Raw genomic sequence first — 19,030 nt, 5'->3', positions numbered from 1 at the left:
CTGCAATGTAAAATCTCAGATATACTAGTAACATCCTGAAAACTGACTGTTTTGGTAAGGTGATTGGTTATCGCAATGTGTGTGGTTCACTGGAGTACCATGGGTTGCAAGGCCTATACAACTTTTTTTTTTAAAGTTAGTGGGGCTACTTCATTAAGGTCATTTGTTGTGGTTACACTGTAGCCGCCTGTGAAAAGGTTGGACCAAGTTAGTTCTTCAGCTTTTTGGGTGATGGTCTTCATGCATGTTAAAAGACAGCACATGGATAATGTGTTATGGGTCTTTTCCAAGTCTTGAATGTCTTCCTTTGAAAACATTATTATTCTGCTACAGAGGGTATTCTGAACAGAATGGCTGATGTCCAGTCTAAAATGACTTTTTCTAAGTGATGAAGTTGTCCTCTGCTATAAGATTGAGGTTGTTGTCCTTTTTGTGTGACAGGGAAGCTATAAAGTTGCATATTATGGCAGTAACTTGCTAACTTTTATGTTCCAGGATAGAGTGAAATAATTTAAGTAGTTATTGATGAAGTAATGATCTGGGAACAGCAGGACAGATTCAATAGTCATAGCAACCTGGTCTTAGTCTGCTGAAGTAATGGCGGAAATGTCATTCGACAGACCGATTTTGGTTAAAAATCATTAATTTAGCTTAAGGGAAAGCAGCACTCACCTACCCATCCTGGAAAGCTGGGCTGATAAGTAGGCCTTGGCGGTAAATTCCATTCCGCTCGCGGAATTGGCGGAATTTGGGTAATTTTGCGTTCGGCAAAGAACACGGAATTGCCAAAAATTCTGCGATCCGCGACTTCGCATATTTTTTTGCTTATTTGCTCTTTTTTAAAATGCGTGTTCACAAGATATTTCCCCCGAGCACGCAAACAGCGTTCGCGAACAGGAAAAAAGCATTGTGAACAGGCGGAACAAGCAATTCCGCGTGTTTCCGGAATTCCTTCATGCTCGCAGAGATTTTTTATTGTTTCGCGGAGCTTTGCGTAGCGAGACTAAGCAAATTCCGCCCACCTCTATTGATAAGCATACAAAAACAAGGCATAAGATATAGCACAATTTGAAAGCTAAAGGCTTACAATTCGGGATTATCTAAACAAGCAGAAGTATATCTCTTTCAAAGATTGGGTAACGCAGATCTGTTAGCACTAAACAAAATATGGGCAACTAGGACCCAATTTTTAAACCAAAATCTCAAGCAACACTTTCGAAAATTGATAAAAAATTTGCTCATCTATTGAACTTACCAAGGCACCGGTAGGGAACAACAATATGAGGATGATTCTTGCACTGCTTGCGTCCTCTCTTACACCAATTCTGAATGGTCACTGGCTGGTTCGCTTCAACAACATTGGTTATCTGCAAGTCTGGATATACCTAACAAAGAATAAAGAGATTATTTATATTTTAAAAACTATATCCTTTTTCATTTTCTTAAAAGAATAATTTCTTTTAATTGTAACAACATATCCTGTCTTGATCATCACGAAATACCAACGTCATGATTTCCACAGATCACCACTACTTGACTGCATGTCAGCATTAAAAACTGCAAAAAACATCTGGAGATTAGCTCTGAAAAACACCTAAATATAGGTTTTTGTTGAAACATTTGACACCTCGTGGAAAATGAGCAGGTGTCATCTCAACGGCCCCTAAAAATCCTTAGCTGCAGGAAGCCAGGCTTGGATATATCGAAGAAGCAATATAAACCTTTCTCTGGATAGGGGCATTAGATGACGTTCACTGAATCTGGGGAAAATAGCTAAATCACCGGTGTACTAGACACAAATGGCACTGCTGGTGCTCTAAGGCTTCCACGTAAACAATACCAAGCAAAGAATATTTCAAATAGTCTATATATATATATATATATATATATACACACACACACACACACACACACACACACACACACACACACACACACACACACAGTTCATGCAAGCAAAACTCAGAACAATTTTCACTTCAACAAAAGTGTTTTCATGAGTTGCTTGTAGGCCTAGTGTCTTGTTTAAAAATTTTAAATCACACTTGCAGACGAGACAAAAATCCACAATGGAAAAGAATAGTTATGGCTGTAACACGTATCCCAAATAACTTTGGGTAGAAGTCACCCTTCGTCAGAGGTAACTGATTACATATAAGAATTAACTTCACAGGTTAAAAAACAGGCAACAGACATTAAGGAAAAAACAGAACCACCCCATATTGCTACAAGATCATGAAACCAGCTACTAGATTATTTACATGCTGTGTGAAATAATAACGTAAATTAATCTTAAACTGACATGCCAGCATCTGACATTATGAAAGTTGTTGTATAAATGCTCAGGACGGCTCACGATTCAAATGAGAAAGTGACTGGTGTGCTCAATGAGGCATGAACAAAAAAACCACACAAGAAAATGTAAGGGAACATCAAGTCCCAGCATGCACTTGTTCTGGAGTACTAAAGAGTGATTTACCGAACGTGATCAGTGAAATACACAGACCCCCAAAAAATGCAATCTAAAAAGGTTGTGGGTACACAGTGAAAAGTGTACAAAGCAACCGTACCTGAAATTGCCATGAATAGCGCACAACGTGCAAAGTCACACAAATAATTATGTGCGGAATGCGGAGCAACATAAGCGCGATCCTTTATCGGTCAAGGGAAACACACAACACGCTATAAGAATTGCAGTGATTAAAATACAATAGAAAAAGATACCAGCACCTAGGAGAAAAGACAAAAAGCATGTACCTGGAAGAATGTGTAATTGGCAGTAGCCCTCGACTAACCACGCGGTCACAAACCAGTGGCCCTGGAAGTCCAAAAAAAGCGACAAGTAAATAAAAAAAGATACCTAAATGGGAGAAGTCTATCATGAAAACTTGCACCTGGCCCTGCTACTGTGCTGCTAACAGAATCTAGCACAGAGTCAGAAGTCAACTGGAGCAAGGTCTGCAAGCCCTCTGGTCCCAGAAGTTAAGCTGTGAGGGTTAAGAACCTCTGTGTGAGCAGATCTGTGTATAAGAATTTGAAACAGGTCTGCGTGAAATATGTGTTATAACAGCGTAAACGTGCCTAATGTCTAGATTGTGTGATATCCAAAAGGTGCAATATTTTCATCATTTTGCATAATATATACCATTATTTTTGCTTGCAGGAGACTGCTTTGACTAGAAAATCTACCAAAGGCGGACATTTTCTTTCCAGAACATTTCTTCTCAAACCAGTCTCCCGCGATCAACTGACTTGTGTGTGATGTATACAAATTACTTGAGACCAGGAAAAAGCAGTTTCTTTTTTTGTGTCCATTTTGAACATCTCTCAATATGAATGAGCACATTGATATGTGTTTTTGCAGTGAGAAGCTGGGGCTTGACCCAGTGGTTTTTGAAAGAGCCACACCCAACACTCTGGACGTTCAAGCTACCACCTGGCATGATTAAGGACCAGCCTGGACATATAAAGAGCATTTGTGGCAAAATGGCTATCCTCGGCTTCATTTCTGACACAGTGCTACTATTATTGATAACAATACATCTGCGCCTTAGTCATAAAAAAAAATCAAGTCCAAGCAAAGATCTAAGCATGTAAATTGCATCCTAGAATAAGATGGCTTTACTGCTGGTCATTGGGACCAAACTTAAAACTTTCACATTTTTTGCAAATCAACTCTGTGAATCAATTGTGGACTCAACTCCAACAGGTATCCTAACGAACACGTATGGCTGCTGAGCTAGGCCATTGATTTTTCACTCAAAAATCAATCCTATTTCGAAGTCAAAAAATGTAAATGCCATAAAAAGTTCCATAGAAATCATAGTGATGGGAGGTGGCCACTCGCCACCCCGCCTTCCACTTTTTCAGCCTTTCACAAAGACACGCTACCACATGTGAGACCATTCAATAATCCTTCCATTAGTCTTCCATCAGATGATATATACTGGAACAGTGCAGACCATCAATCAGGTGGCACCACACCTTTCTACGGACGTACGATTTTGGGTCTCGAGAATAACTTTTTCACGGTCGCTTGTTAGCTTAGTGCCTTCATTAAGGCCTTCCTGTCAAACTAAGGTCTCACTGTCAGCACTCGGAATACATATTTCACAAAATCCCTGCTCTTGCTAAAAAGACTTCTAAAACTCTGTATTACTGAGAAAACTGCAAATGCCTGACCCTCTGCTTTGGGCAACTTTTCAAATAAACTAAACTATTGGTAATGACTACAGTATTTGAAAATGTGGTCCATAAGCAGCAATACTGTTTTGAAAACGAGGCATAATTATTCTGCTCTGCCATGCATTTATTACCACCGATACTTTTCTACAATGCTCACACATGTTAGAAAGCGAGCTCCTCAGCATGTAAAAACATATCTACAGCCACATCACAGGGTACTTCCCATGGGAACAAACCTGAACACCAGTTCTTCCGACCCTATACAGCACCTGAACTTCCTTTTCTCCTGTACATTATACCAGATCTTACACCCCTTACTTCTGAAGCCTCCGTATCTCTTTATTTTCTCATTAGTTTCCAGAATTAGTTCCTCCTTATTTCATAATCAATCCTAGCATGATTCATTAACATGTTGTGTTGATATTGTTAATCATTAGTTAGTTACCTTTTCAGACTGCTCCACGCCTTACAAAGTATGTCATGACTACCCTACATTGTTCTTTATTAATGGTGGTGACCTCAGTCTGCATCTTTCAGTCCTTCCCTGGTTTGTAATAAAAATCCCCTGCTCCCATCAGTGTAAAATCTTTTGTTCAGGTAACGTAGTAAGTGCTCGGACTCATCTTCCTTGGTAAAATGAGGTGCTATTTCAAGAAACTTTAATACAAAATAATCGCCAAACCCTGTAAGTAACATCAGCAAAAAAAACAAAAAAAGCAAAGGATAACTGATACACATGCATGAGCGTGTAAATGTCATGGCACTGCAGGCAGCTGTGTCACTCAGTAAGCACACACTTGTGTGATGAATGTATGCATGCATCTACATAAGGATGCGGGCACCATTTTATTTTATATTTGACCCTTCCAAGATGGACACCACTTGGAGTGGGAATTTTAAAAAATCATCATTTTTACTTGTTCAAAAAACACCTTTATTTAAGTAGAGCAGCCAAGCAGCAAATAGCAGCTGCATAGCCCTCCAAGAATGTGATTGTTTATTTAAGGAATCACGAGGGGTTGGGTAGCAACAGAAGAGAATATCAAGGGAGCAGGTGAAGGTGTAGCAAAAGGGAGAGGGCTTGGGGAGCAAAGGACAAGCTTGGGGGTGGGGGGGGGGCTAAATTTAAAAAAACTGGCGACGCAATGGACAGGCTGGGGGTGAGGGAGCAACATAGAATGCTTGGAACGAGTGCGGGTATGGAATGGGACTGGGCGGGTATTTGAGGGGTCGAGTCGCAAAAAGCTCAAGAAAACACATGCACTCTCATGGCAAGCTTAAAGAAAAGGGAAATCAATAATCCCCCTAAATATGAACAGTGAAAGGATAACAAATCTGCCAATCAAAAGCATGGTAAAGTTCAGCATCAGAAGAGGGGCAACCACAAGAAGAGGGGTTCAAGTCATTAAATAAGAAGCAAGCAAATGAGGGTGACAATGCAAAGCTGAAAGAAAGCAACCCCAACTCTACTACAAGACTTTGGTAAGGACATTTGGGGAAAACTATCTGGAGACTAGGCTTAAACAAATAAAGGCGTTGCTTGGACGTTACTGCCTGGTTAGGGTACTAAAGTGATTATAATTCATTTTTTTTTTACAATAGCTATTTGAGTGATCACGCGCTAGAGAGAAGGTTTGGAGGGATAGGTCAGCAGTCCTCATAAGCCTGTGTTACTGCCTTTCAGCTGTGAAGAATTGCACTCCACAATTTTAGTTTTATTTCCTGGTTTCAGGTATTCAAAGACTGTTGGAATATCATGGCAAAAATAACATGTTCTTCTGTGACTATCCTCGTTTGTAGACCTTTCATTTAAGTTACAGAATAAACTCTTGTACTCCAAACCTGGCGGTTTTGACCCCCATCGCTGTAGTTAACAGTGGCATAACGCCATCTATAGTCAACGGCGAGCCACCACTTATCAGTGGCAAGCGCTGTGTTGTGAAACTGTGTCTCTTCTTTGGTAAGACTTGGATACAGAAATGTAGTATTAACCTCTTCGATGCGGCCGCGATTCCCCTGGTGTGCTGTAAACAGCACAAACAGGGGCGGGCCGTGACGAACCCCAGCCGTCATCAGCACACGAGCACCGTAGTGGATGACGTCTGGGGTTCGTCATCAGCATGGAAGGGGTTAAACTACTGCATTAACGTACTTACACCAAGGGAGTACCGAAAGCTGAAAGAAGGTGTGCTGCTTGAACTACACCACATACCAAAAGCAAATTACATGTAAAACTTTTTATTTGCAAAGTCAATTACCACCGCCACTCAGCTGCAGTAAATTCTGGCGCCTTCACAACTCTTGCGTCATGGGAACACAATCAACCCTTTCAAAGCCAACTAGATAATCATAGGTACACACATCCTATGAACTGCGTTTGAAAGCTTCTTTTACTCTGGAAGGAGCAAATGCCCTGGCAAGGGTTTAGCATCTAGAGCTTACATTGGATAACAGTTAAAAGGCCCTTCTCATTATTCTGTTAAGCATGAAATGGTACTAAAACGACAGACAGCGGAGTGGAATTAAAGCATTTAATATTATTAGAGCGGAGTTAATCTGAATATGGAATGTACATGCTGTGAAAACAGAAGACAGACTATTGGATTGTGTATGTTGTGTCCCTTAAACCATTTTCTCAAGTAATGCCTCAATGTTCCACCACAGTCCATTAGGATTAAGCAACAAGAGGCATTGGAGAACTGAATATATCAAAAGATCTCCTACCACTTTATGGAAAAGAACAATCTCGTTGATTCAATCCAGAGTTCCAAGGTTAGGGAAGCAGACAGGATTTCAAAAACAGAAGATTAAGGCACATGCTTATAATGGATGAGCTAAGAGTTTAATACAACGTATAAAGAACATTGTTTGAGACGGACTTATAAGTGATGTAACTAAACGTTCAGAAATGCAATTATGTATATGTGTCTCATAAAGTAGTTGATGTTCTAGAGAGTATGTGTGCGTGAGGTGGAATGTTTGGAGGGGTGGTGATGAGCTCCAGACAATAACCATGTTGGATAATGTGCAACACTCATGGGTTCAATAGTATGGATTGCCAGGTGCGGAAAAACTGGTGTAATCAACTTAAACAGCTGTGAGATAATCAGGGGGAAGGAAAAGGGAGTCACTGCTTGGTGTTGGTTGGGGCACCACGTGAGGAAGCACCTATGACCAAACCCTTGGTGTTGTTATCCAGGTATGTGCCTCTGAAATGACCTCGTGAGGCAGAGTTATGAATTTGTAGTCTGAAGGAGGAGCAAGAGGCATCGAAAGATGTTGCTTTGGAACCTGCCCTATGCAAGGAGCAACAAAAGGAACAGCAGCAGGTGGCTGTTTGAAGTGCTCCCATGGACTTAACCTCTGTTTCCATCATTTCCAGTGTTTGGTCCACTTGTGGGCCAAACAGGAGCTCCTTGTCAAGGGGGACATTTAAAAGTGTCTGCTGGACGTCTGGCTTGAAGCCAGAGATATGCAGCCAACTAGTGGAGGAACTGCTGATGGGTTTTACCTCTTCAACAAGTTTTTGCCCTCTTCCTATATTCCTCTGAGAGTTCCTCTATCTCGTCGCAGTGGGCACGATCACATCTGGCTAAGAGGCCTTGTGTATCTGCAATCCACCAGTCATTAGTGGATTGTGCCACTACTAATTTCCCTGAAGCATCAATTACCCTAGACTCCTTATCGGGAGGTGAAGTGTCCACTCTAGACTGTGAATTAGCCATCTTACAGCCATTGGACACAACTAAGGAGTCAGAGGGAAATTGCCCCTCGGTTGAAAATAGGGTATGAGGGTGAGGCTATGTATTTTTGGTTGACCTTGGGAGTAATAATGCATGTTCTTGCAGGGTCTATAAAGAGGTCATCTGTGTGAGGCATCAGGTCTTTTAACATAGGAGGTATTGAGTGGTTCTTGTGTACTAGATAGGGTTTTTCTATAGGCTCTTTATGGAGCAGGACCTGGTGGTACGATGCAGCCCTGCTTATGAGCTCCTGATATGAGGTGGTGTCATCTGGAGGTGAAGGTTTGGCAGGGTAAAGGTCTGGGTCAGTGTCCCCTGGGGGATCCACATCATAATACAGCCAGGGGTCTGTGGGCTGTGGATCATCATATGAATTATCCACCCCAATGCTCACCAGTGTGGGGATCCCTGTGGGGTAATGTCTAAGGAATCACCCTGAGAATGAGGTGGAGAGGGTCTAGGTGGGGGAATGAAGGGTGGAGGTGGTGGTGAAACAGGTGAAGGAGGGTGCAAGGGGCTAGAGACCTTGTCCTTCTTCCTCTTTTTAAGAGGCACCAGCAAGTCAATAGCTTCTTCAAAGGAGAGTTGGCACTTTGTTGGCGGAGGCACAGACACCAAAGTCTTGTTAGGATGCAGCCACTTTGAGGCTGGATATGTATCCCTTTTATTTTGGATCGAGCTGTTCCTGAATGGTCTGGTTGATTGGCTCTACAAGAGTACTGGGAGTCAATTTCTGTGCTGGCCCAGACATTTTCAGTGCCAATGCATGTTTGAGTTTCAATGGCAAAGTGGTCGAAGCCAAGGAAGTTGCAGACCTGGTAAAGGTTGGTCCGTGGATACTTAGCATGCCACCTTGGACAGAAACAGAACGGAGTCCGTTCCATCAGCAGGGCATTGGAGGAGAAGCCTAGGAAATGGAAAGGGAGGCCCAAAAGGGTGAGGTCCGAAGGCCCCAGTCGCAGAACACCGATCTGACGAGTGAAAGTTTTCCAATTTCCAAAAAGCAAAGACTGGAACACATTCAATAACAATACAGACGAGGGTAAGGGTGGATTACGAACCAAAATGGTCTCGAACCAGAGCGCAGTAAGACAAGTCCGAGCCAAACGGCGGAAAGAAAACAATGGAGTCACTGCCCATGAGCATGATCACCAAGAGGAGCCACTTTATCTCGTGTCTCGAAAGATTTCTGCGAATCAAAACAAACTGCACACATCCAGACCCAACACTAGATGACAGGAGTATGGAAATCATGTGTATCTACAGCCACACATGCCTCAAACACAATATTAAAGATAAAACACAGGAAAAATAAACAATATTATGATGCACACAAAAATAACCAATTTCAAGAGTATAACCGGACTGCCACTGCCTTCAAAATGTGCAGTGAAGTTTTTTTCATGTACTTACTACAACAGAACGAAAAAGATCTAGTTATATGCACTATATTTTACTTTCAAATAGGATGACAATCAGAAATATACTGTTAAATACATGTATGGCTAGGCAGATAGAGAGCTAGCGACGCAGATACAGATAGGCAGGGTGGTAAATAGACAGGTAGACAGATATAGGTTACACAACTCACTGAAAAACATGCCAGCATGGCTCAGTGATTGCAATGTTATCCCTTCACTGACACGTAATTTGCAAAGGTCAAAGTTTGAGAATTGACTGCCCAGCTTTGCATCTGATCTTGGAAGAATTCTGAAATCTTTGGCTGATAATATCTTGCAGGCACGATTGGCTCCTATACCAGTTGTTTCTTAACGTGTAGTCCAGGGACCCCTGAGGGTCCGCAAAGCCTTCTCCGGGGGTCTACAACTGCTTAGGAAATGATCAGAAATAGGAAAAAAGGCAGTAAGGGATAATTAAAGCAGCACTTACTGGCTATACACAATTGCTTAGGAAATGAAATAACATTAACAGATTAATAAAATGTATATAAATAACGAAGCAAATATAAACGTATTAATGGAGCAACTTTCTGCAAGGATCAGATGAGTGGCCTCAATTGGATTTAGAAAAAGCTCCAACCTTCCCATTTCAAGTTACAATTTAGCTTTTTATATTTGTTTGTAAATGAAAGCCATTATCAATTGTGTACTTGTTTGATGAATGTTTGTTTCTGTACCGTTTTGTGGTTAAAAATCATTGAAAATGCTTAGCTGGGGTCACCCCTTCCTATAATACCTCAGTGGGGGCCCCTGGGTTTCTGAAATGATTAATTGGGGTCCAAAGAAATCAAAAGGTTAGGAATTACCGTCCTAGACCATTGTGCAATGGCAGTTAGAGAATTAATGTGCATTATCAGAATTAAAAATTAAAGTGGCGTTTTCTCATCTCAGCACAATTATTTAATCGGCCAATGCACAAATCCCTGTAGCATCCCTGTAAAACACAGGTGTGGACGACATAGATAATAAGGGGGGAAAAACAGGCAGCCGTCAACTGTGGCTACTTTCCAACAAAACCAACAGGGCAAAGGTGACCGTTCGAAACGTTCTTTAAAGATTACAAATATGCAATGTGTTTATCTGAAAGGCTTAAAAATATCTCTGGCTTCCTATTGGAATTCTGTGTCAGGTGTAATTTTGTCAAAAGGTCGGTTTCAGGTTAAACCATGCTTATACGGTTACCTTAAAACTACAGCTCCAAGCATCAAACAAGCTTTGTCAAATCCATAAGGTCAGGCTTGAAGCTAATGGATGCAAACGCAGTGATGCACCAATGCTGTTGGCATGCCATGACACATTAATGCCGGAGCTCTTGGCTTTTGTCGGGCTTGTACTTGAGCCTGACAAACACAATGCAACCCCTCTTTGTTTAACATGCTGCCATTAAAACAAAACGCGTGTGTGTTCAGAGTGCATGCGCTACATAAAATAAATGTGATAAAACGTGTGATGCCCTCATGCATTTGGATAGAAGCACTCCACAGCGAGCGGAATGATGCTCCCAGAAGCAGCTGGTGCGAGATATTTACTGCTGCGAAGTCCATTGAATGTACATTTTTTGAGATAATAGCGACAGAAGTTCTGGCAGAGAGAAGCTCTCTCAATCCAGACATAAAACAAGCAATGATTTTGTTACTTTTGGGCATATTTTAGGAAAACAATAAAATGTAAGCGACTCAGCAATCAAACCTAAAATGTACATATTAGGTAGCAAGATCAAGTTAAATTAATAGTTTTGTGTCCACATAATTGTACAATAATTTAGACATCACTACATTCACACATTTTCCCATTTTGCAAAAACAATTTAAATCTTTCTGCATCCTTGTTAAGTGCTACATAACCTGCTGAAGCAAATACTACACATGTAGTAATAAATGATCATGCATTTATTCTGAGGACGGACACACCACCACCAATTCCCTTAAAGAACACAGCTTTTCACTCAAAAAAAAAAGAAAAAAAAAGAAATTGCGTGGATGGAAACGAAGGATCTCAACTCCATCCTCCAAGCCTTTTTAAAATAATTTATTTGTTTTGATGTTTAATTTTTAATAGTAGACAAGTTTCTGCAGGTTTTGAAGAACTCGGTCTGAAAACCCCAAGTAAATAACAGGCGTTGTGCAAAAGAGATTGTGCATCATAAAGCAACATAAGCAAGGGGGGCTTGAGATATAGAAGGCGTTTCAAAATTCACTAAAAAACATTTCTTTTATATCTATTTTTATAAAGCAGGACTTTGTGTGAGCAGGGTTTGGAGCTCTGAATATCAAAGAGAGAGTACAATTTGTCATGTATCTGCCAAGCTTCCAGTTTGCATATATATGTGTGACATTTCAAACCTTAAGTGTGACACTAGGAGTGACATTTTATGAAGAGCCAAACTAGACAATTATGTGGTAGTATGTAAAAAGAGCCGTAAAGGGAGTTGCAACAGCCCGGAATAGTTAAGTACATTGACATATCAGATTCTGATCCCATGGTACAGACCAACCACAAGACGAAATTTGGGAGGCTTTCCTTCTGCATCTGTGCGTTTCAAGAATCAGACTCAGGAGGAGAGCATAGACCAGCAGGACTCAACCGCTTAACTCCTGGCACCAGTGAACGAACAAACGAACAGACTGGCGCACAGAACACCAATGGAATCACCTCCAGTCTGTGCAGGAAGGATCCAGATGGGCAGATCCAGGATAGGGTCAGCCCAAGTGAAATATGTTGATTTTTCAGAGTGTGATTTGCAGACACTGGGAATTTTTTTTGCATCGCCTGCACTTTGTCTGCTACGTGTTTTGAGAAGCAGCCTTCAGGGTGCTAGGGTGGGTTTCTTATCTTCACTTTAGATGAGCCCAACACAAAGACCTTACCTATAGGGCTATTAGCCCTCTTTTTGTTCGACTCTTATCCTGGTTGGGGACTATCTACAGCTTAACACCTTCATGTTAATGCCATAGAGAGTTTGTTACTTCATAATGTGCTTAAGAGACCAAAAATTATTTGGAGGTACATTTTTAATTTGTTGAGCTCCTGTTTATAAGAGATGCTCATGAACTTTAAGAATGCAAGATGTATCTGCTTATAGGAGTAATTACAGTAATTACCAGTTATGTAGCACTTACTACTTTTTTAATGTATTCTTTGTATAACACTATTCATTTCTATGTAGGCTGTCCGAGAGCTTTTCATTACACACAGATATTATACAGAGACAATTAATAATACAAGTATTTAAGCCGGATTACAAGAAATGTTACATAAGAAAATAAGGGATACAAGGTGAAGGAGTCGCATATTGTCCTATTGGTAGGCATTATTTGTTACAAGTGCATGGTCAGAACAACCAAAGTCGGGATTTAAAACATAAAGCAATGATTGGAGTGATCTGTACTAATAAGGCTTCATTAATATGTACAGAAGTTCTTTCTAGCTATCTTAGAATAACAAACGATTGATGAAAATAAACAAACCTATGCTTTACAGTTTGCATATAGCTCCTTGGTGCCAGTGCATAGTTCCCTTTTCTACATTAGAATTGTAAATTATGAACTGCAAGCAACAAAACGATATCTTGGACAAAAGCAGTAACCCGCTGAGCTATATAAATAAAACGCAAATCTGTGTTGCGCTTTGCAGCAGGCACTTTATCGCTATATACTAGTTTATGATGAGTCACAACTGTGACTAAGCAAAACAGAGGTGGGTTGGCGCTCGCAAGATGGGAGAACATGGCAGCCGGCTAAGGAGGTCCGGTCGGGAGCTCCCAACATCTCTAGCCATTTGACGATGTAATCGCCTCAATCACACTTTGACTCAACAGTAGTGTGTTACGGGAACTTTTCTTCATCCTTTGAGAGGGAAATCTCTCCAACAACCTATCTGGTCTCTTTCGATGAAGCCGCATGTTGAAGGACTGGGTAACGCGGCAGTCCTGGAAAAGCGCAGCAAGCCGTTGGAGCCCTGCTAGGACTGTGTGGGTCGAAGCTGCGGTGCACGTACAGCGGAGCCGGAGGGCCGTGGTTTGGCCTTTTTTCTGGGGCACATCAGAAAGTGCTGGAACAGGTTTGGACTCCTGCTTGCTGCAGGAGAGTGGTGCCAGGGAGGTGCGGGAGAAACTGAGGAGCATGGCGGAAGCGTGCATGACTCCAGGAAGTGCTTGAGGAGGAGGTAGGAAGAGAGCACAAGCCTCTGCAGCCTCAGATAAGGGAGGTGAGGGAGCTGGCCCCAAATTATTGACAAAAGGGAAGAGAAACGAAGCCTTGGAAACAGTTGCAGGAATCCATACTGAAGCACAGGATAAGCTAATGTTTCAGGAACAGAAATTTAGGGACCCATATTATCTCATTTCCAAACAGCTCAGCTCGTCATGAGGCACAGTTGAGCTGTGCTGATGATGAGCTGAGCTCGTCATGACACCAGCAAAATGGCAATTTCCAGCACAGGGGAAAAATAACCACAGCCCTGAACTGCCACCAGTTTAGTCATCTAGAGGAAGGAACACAGGAACTAAAATAAAAATCATTCCCTCATTGTGATCCTTTTTCAAAGGTCAGGCTAAACAATCATCGACTGACACCTTTGGGATTGAGGAAACGAAGCCTAAAAATACAAGAGAGATGTCGGTGGAGGGGATCACAGTTAGTAACTAATTTAAAATTCTAACAATAGAAGACGCTGAGGAAATGTCACCCTCCAGGCCACAGAGGGAGCAAAATCAATTTTAAAGTCAATGTGATATTTGTGCTGTAGTTTCGGGGGAGTTACAAAACATCATGGGGCAGCTGCACATACTGGGGTGAAAAAGGTAATAAAATCTCTAATCTCGGAGACGAGACTGAACTTTGCAACCTCAGAGAAAAATAAGGGCAAGATCCAAGGGACATGTGAAACTCTACAGGAGAAAATGAATACTCTGATGATTCGTGTGTCAGTGGTAGAAACCTCACTGGAGGACGTCGGCAGAGAAGTAGATGTGAACCGTGTAGAAATACAGGCTATGAAGGCGAACTAGAAGTATCTTAGGGACAATATCAAAACTTTAGAAAACAATGCAAGAAGAAACAACCTAAGCTTGTTGAATATTCCAGGGGGAATGGAAGGGGATAATGTCAAAAGCTTTCTGGTGGGGTTTCTAAAGAAGTTTATTCCTGGGATGAAGTCAGCGCTATTGGAAGAGGACATTCAGAGGGTTCACTGGGACCCATTCATAGAAGCAGGGATTAGAAAGAACCCTGAAGAATCCTAATCAACTTTAAGAGCTATACTTTAGAAGAGAGGATTCTGAATGAAGCAATTAAAGCTGGTACATATAATAAAGGGGATTGGTCATTCAGGATTTGCCTGGATATTTCAAATTCCACTCAAGATAGACAATGGGAACTAGGGCAACATATTAAAGAGCTAAGACCCCTAGGGGCCACAGCACAGACGTGCTTCCTAACTTCTTTGAGGATCATGTGGAGAAACCAGATGCGCAATATAAGAGAACCAAAGGAAGTGGAGTCACTCAAATATATTAAATTGAAACAAAAGAAGTATACTGTAGGCTAGAGTAAAGGGATCTCGAAGGGCGAACATACTTCACCCATAGAAGGTAGGGAGAGTCCCGGGGGGCACACATTTTTTTATATATTCACATGGGCTAAGCGCATCTTTTTGATAAATTCACATGGGTTATGGGAGCATATAGGGAGACATTTAAAAAAAAAGAAAAGGATTGTCCAAGTTTGTAGAAAAAAGTGAAGAACAGAAGTGGGAAGGGTCAGGGGTGACCAAGCTCAACCAAAGCAAGCAGGATGTCGGTTAATATCTTATCTTGGAATGTGAACGGTCTATGGTTCAGTGTAGGGGGCAGAAGATAATGGAATACTTAAGAATGGTTGACATTGATATTATCATCGTTCAGGAGACACATTTATTAAAGGTAGAGTGGGGGTGGGGAGATGATGAAAAAGCAAAAGTGGGTATATGCTTCTGTTTATACTAATCAGGCCTGCTGTGTTAAAGGGGTTGCCATCATATTTAAGAAATTTGTTAAAGCTTCAGTAGAAGAAGCTTATACAGATCCTAAAGGGAGATGGATCATGGTAAAAGCAACATTTTTAGGGAAAATGTATGTAATTTCAGGTTTTTATTGCCCTAACGTGGACAATCTAGCCCCCTTGCAGTCTTTGTATAGTCAACTACTAGATTCTACAGCACCTATAATCCTCGCAGGTGATTTCAATTTGCTATTGGATCCTAAGGAAGATAGGTGGCCTAGTAGGAAAACTCTATATAGACAAATTTACCAAGAATGAGGACGGGGTTGAAACGCTGCATGGAAGATTTTGGGCTGCTGGATGTTTGTAGAGTAAAAAAGGCAATGGAGCATAAGTTTACATTCAGGAACAAGAAATATGGGCATGCTTCCAGGATATATTATTTCTTGGTTGAGAGGGGAGAAGGCAAAAAAGGTTAGACTAGTTGAACATCGACTGGCTCATTTTTCGATCAGTCAGCAGTTCGTTTGGAACTAATAACAGATAAGGCAGTCATCTCCCCGAGGTGGACTCTGGATAGAACTTTGCTCTTGGACCAACAGGTAGTGATTATGTCGAAAGAGGTAACTATGGAATATTTCCGTTTAAATAAAACGGATACCTCTATTCAAATGATATGGGATGCATATAAGGCAGTCATCAGTGGGAGGCTGATTAGAATAGCAGCCTTTAAGAACAAAATTACTAGGAGTAAAATAAAGTTATTAGAGAACAGATTACAACAGCTGGATAGATTGGGAAAGCAAGACACAGTATACATAATGCAGGCAAGATTGATGAAGAAATAAAAGAGAAAAAAAGAAGAGCTGACTAATATCCTGGGGACATTAGTCAGGAAGAAATGGCAGGCGAGTAAATTCTTGCACTATGAGTACGGAGAGGGATGTAGCAAACTGTTAGCTTGGAAACTCAAAACATAAAGTCAGAACAAGATTCCAGCAATTCGGGTGGCGGGAAGAGATTTCCTAGTACAGATGATAGAGAAATTGAGAGTGCTTTAGTCAATTTCTTTCAGGATCTGTATACAGAGGATATAGCTGCAACAAAAGACCAAATTGACTCTTATTTTGAGTGTATGGTAACTCCTACTCTCTTGAACAAACAAAAAAGGTTCTAAATTCAGACATAACAGTTGTGGAGGTAATGGGAGCGATAGGGAAATTTAAAAGGAGGGAAAGAAGCTGGCCAGACGCATTACCAAGTAAGATTTACATGTCCCTAAAAGGGGAGGTTGCCCCATTTTAACTAATTTATTTAATTCAGTCTTTTTAAGAAGGCTAGATTTGCCAAAGTCTTGGGAGGAGGCAACTATTTGTCTTTTGCTGAAACCTGGGAAAGATCCAAAGTGTTGCGAGTCTTATAGACCAATATGATTGTTAAATAGCGATTACAAGATTTACACTCAGATGCTAGCTCGGAGATTGGGAGGATGGCAGATAAGCAGGTACATCCAGACCAAAATTGATTTATCAAAGGGTGGCAAATTTAGGAGTTAACACATGAACTGTTTGGTGCAATAGACATGGCAGCAAAGGGAGGGTCCCCTTAGTTGATAATCATTTTTGATGCAGTGAAGCCCTTTGATAGGGAGAGTTTGCCTTTTTTGCACAGAGCCGTAAAGCAGTATGAATTAGGGGAGGTGTTTAAGGGGGCAATAAAATCGATATATAAAAATCCTACTGCTAGGATATTGGTTAATGGTAACCTTACAGGAAAAATAGTTCTCAAGGGGTACAGAACAGGGCTGTCAACTTCCCTCCCTGCTCTTTGATCTGTATGTCGAACCATTACCCAGCAAAATTAGAGCCAATTAACAAATCCTCCCTTTCAAGTATCAGGGCTGGGAGAAGAAAGTTGCTTTATATGCAAATACTTTGATTCTATTTACAAAGAACTTGTCACTCTTGTTTCCAATAATCAGACATCCTAGACAAATTCGCGAAGATTTCGGGTTATCAAGCAAACTGGCAGAAAACTGAAATCATGGAATGGAATTCCCAAAGTAATAACCCCCTACTAAGAGAGAAGATAAGATATCATGGTCTTGAAGGAGTAAAACGCTTAAACTTTGAGAAATCAGTAACAGAATCTAGAAAACAATTAAAAGCATGGGCAGGGCTTCCACTCATTTCTGGGGCAAGCTAACATTTTAAAAATGATTATATTACCAAGATTCACTTTTTGGTTCAATACAATACCTTTAGAATTCAAATGAGTGTGGTTTAGAAAACCACAAGGAGAACTAAACGGTTTTATTTAAGCTCTAAAGCAACAAGAATTGCTTGGGGAAAAAAAACACAGAGGTGAGTCCAGAATGTTCTTTTCTGTCTCAGGGAGAATGAATAGTATTGGGTCACGCGCATGGTCCATAGCGTCTGCTTCTAGAGAGTTTGAAACCGGAAGTATAAATCCTGATAGTGAAGAGAGGGTCGAGGTATTTCCACTATAGCCTATTCTCGCAGAGGTACAAGTAAACTGGGTGTTGTTGCGGGAGCAGAGGCAGGGGACTTGTCGAGAAGGAATTCAAGGCAGATATATCACGTCCAAAAAGGACAGATTTGTTAAACTTGGGTCATGTAGAAATAGGCGTGTTTTGAATCATGATCAGATCAATGTCACTCCATCCGTTCTGCAGAGGGAAGCATAATCCCCATTTTATCCCGTCCTCCAACAGTGGGTTTCTCCTTCACTATAGGCAGAGAGACCCCAGTTTGATTATGTACTGCTGAGTGCGAGGTAAAGGATGTTTGTGACCACTTTACACACACTTGGGGCTTTGAGAACACTTGCAATGTATTGTAAAAGTTTTTTGTTTTTTTTGCAGGATTTATCACACAAAGAGTATAAAAATAAGGCAAGCTTGCGCAGGCTGCCCGAGTGAGTGCCAGTTAACCTTGGGGCGATGATATCAGGGAGGTGCTCAGTGCGGTCATGCTTTACGCCCTGTGCAGGTCGGGCGTTGTTAGCCTGGGTAAGTGCAGCCCCACGTCAAGACTGTGCTGGGGGGAATGCACCAGAGCAAAGGGCATCTTCTTACACTGCATTCCAAGCTGAGGTCTGCTGCCGCCGTGTCAAAGTGGGCCTATTACACTGGTCTGGTGGCAGTGGCGTAGCACTCTGCTGAAAACTGAAAATTACAGTAGGCGAGGCGCCTATCTTAAACTTGCTGCAAAGCACCAGAACGTATAGTTTCTTACCGGTCTATGTAGTTTTGCAGCATGAAGGCTTTCTGGATTCACTATGCTGTGCATTATTCTGCCATCTAGTGGTTGTGTATGGAATTGTAGTCTTTTTTTCTCTTTTTTTTTTGAGGCCCAGGTGGGCGTCGATATCACACCATTTGGTGTCCTTCGTGACGTTGACGCGCTTTCCTGCGGAAGCTCCCACCTTTGATGGTGATCTTGGGATTCTTTTTTCTTTTCTTGTGTTATTCCTTTTACTTTTTAAGTCTTGTTCATCTTTTATACCCTTCCTCCTTTCTCATCTTTCTGGCGGAGGAGGGTGGGTTTGCTAGAGAATCCAGAAAGCCTTCAAGCTGCAAAACTACACCGACAGGTAAGAAACTATACGTTTTGCAGCATGAATCTTTCTGGATTCACTATGC

The 19,030-nt window shown here is 41.4% G+C and overlaps 1 protein-coding gene across 4 annotated transcripts in view; it reads right to left on the bottom strand.

Annotated features, from left to right (window-relative positions):
- Window positions 1-19,030, bottom strand: part of APP (amyloid beta precursor protein) — a 484,182-nt gene that overhangs the window by 297,935 nt on the left and 167,217 nt on the right. For all 4 annotated transcript variants that reach the window (XM_086934030.1, XM_086934028.1, XM_086934029.1 and 1 more), the window contains exon 3: window positions 1,256-1,385. In XM_086934030.1, coding sequence (XP_086790156.1) covers window positions 1,256-1,385 — 130 coding nt within the window. The remainder of the gene's footprint in view (window positions 1-1,255; window positions 1,386-19,030) is intronic.

This window comes from Lissotriton vulgaris, chromosome 8, assembly GCF_964263255.1.
Source record: "Lissotriton vulgaris chromosome 8, aLisVul1.2, whole genome shotgun sequence".
NCBI lineage: Eukaryota > Metazoa > Chordata > Amphibia > Caudata > Salamandridae > Lissotriton > Lissotriton vulgaris.
Note: the sequence above shows the minus strand (reverse complement) of the source record. Positions and strands in the feature narration are given on the sequence as shown.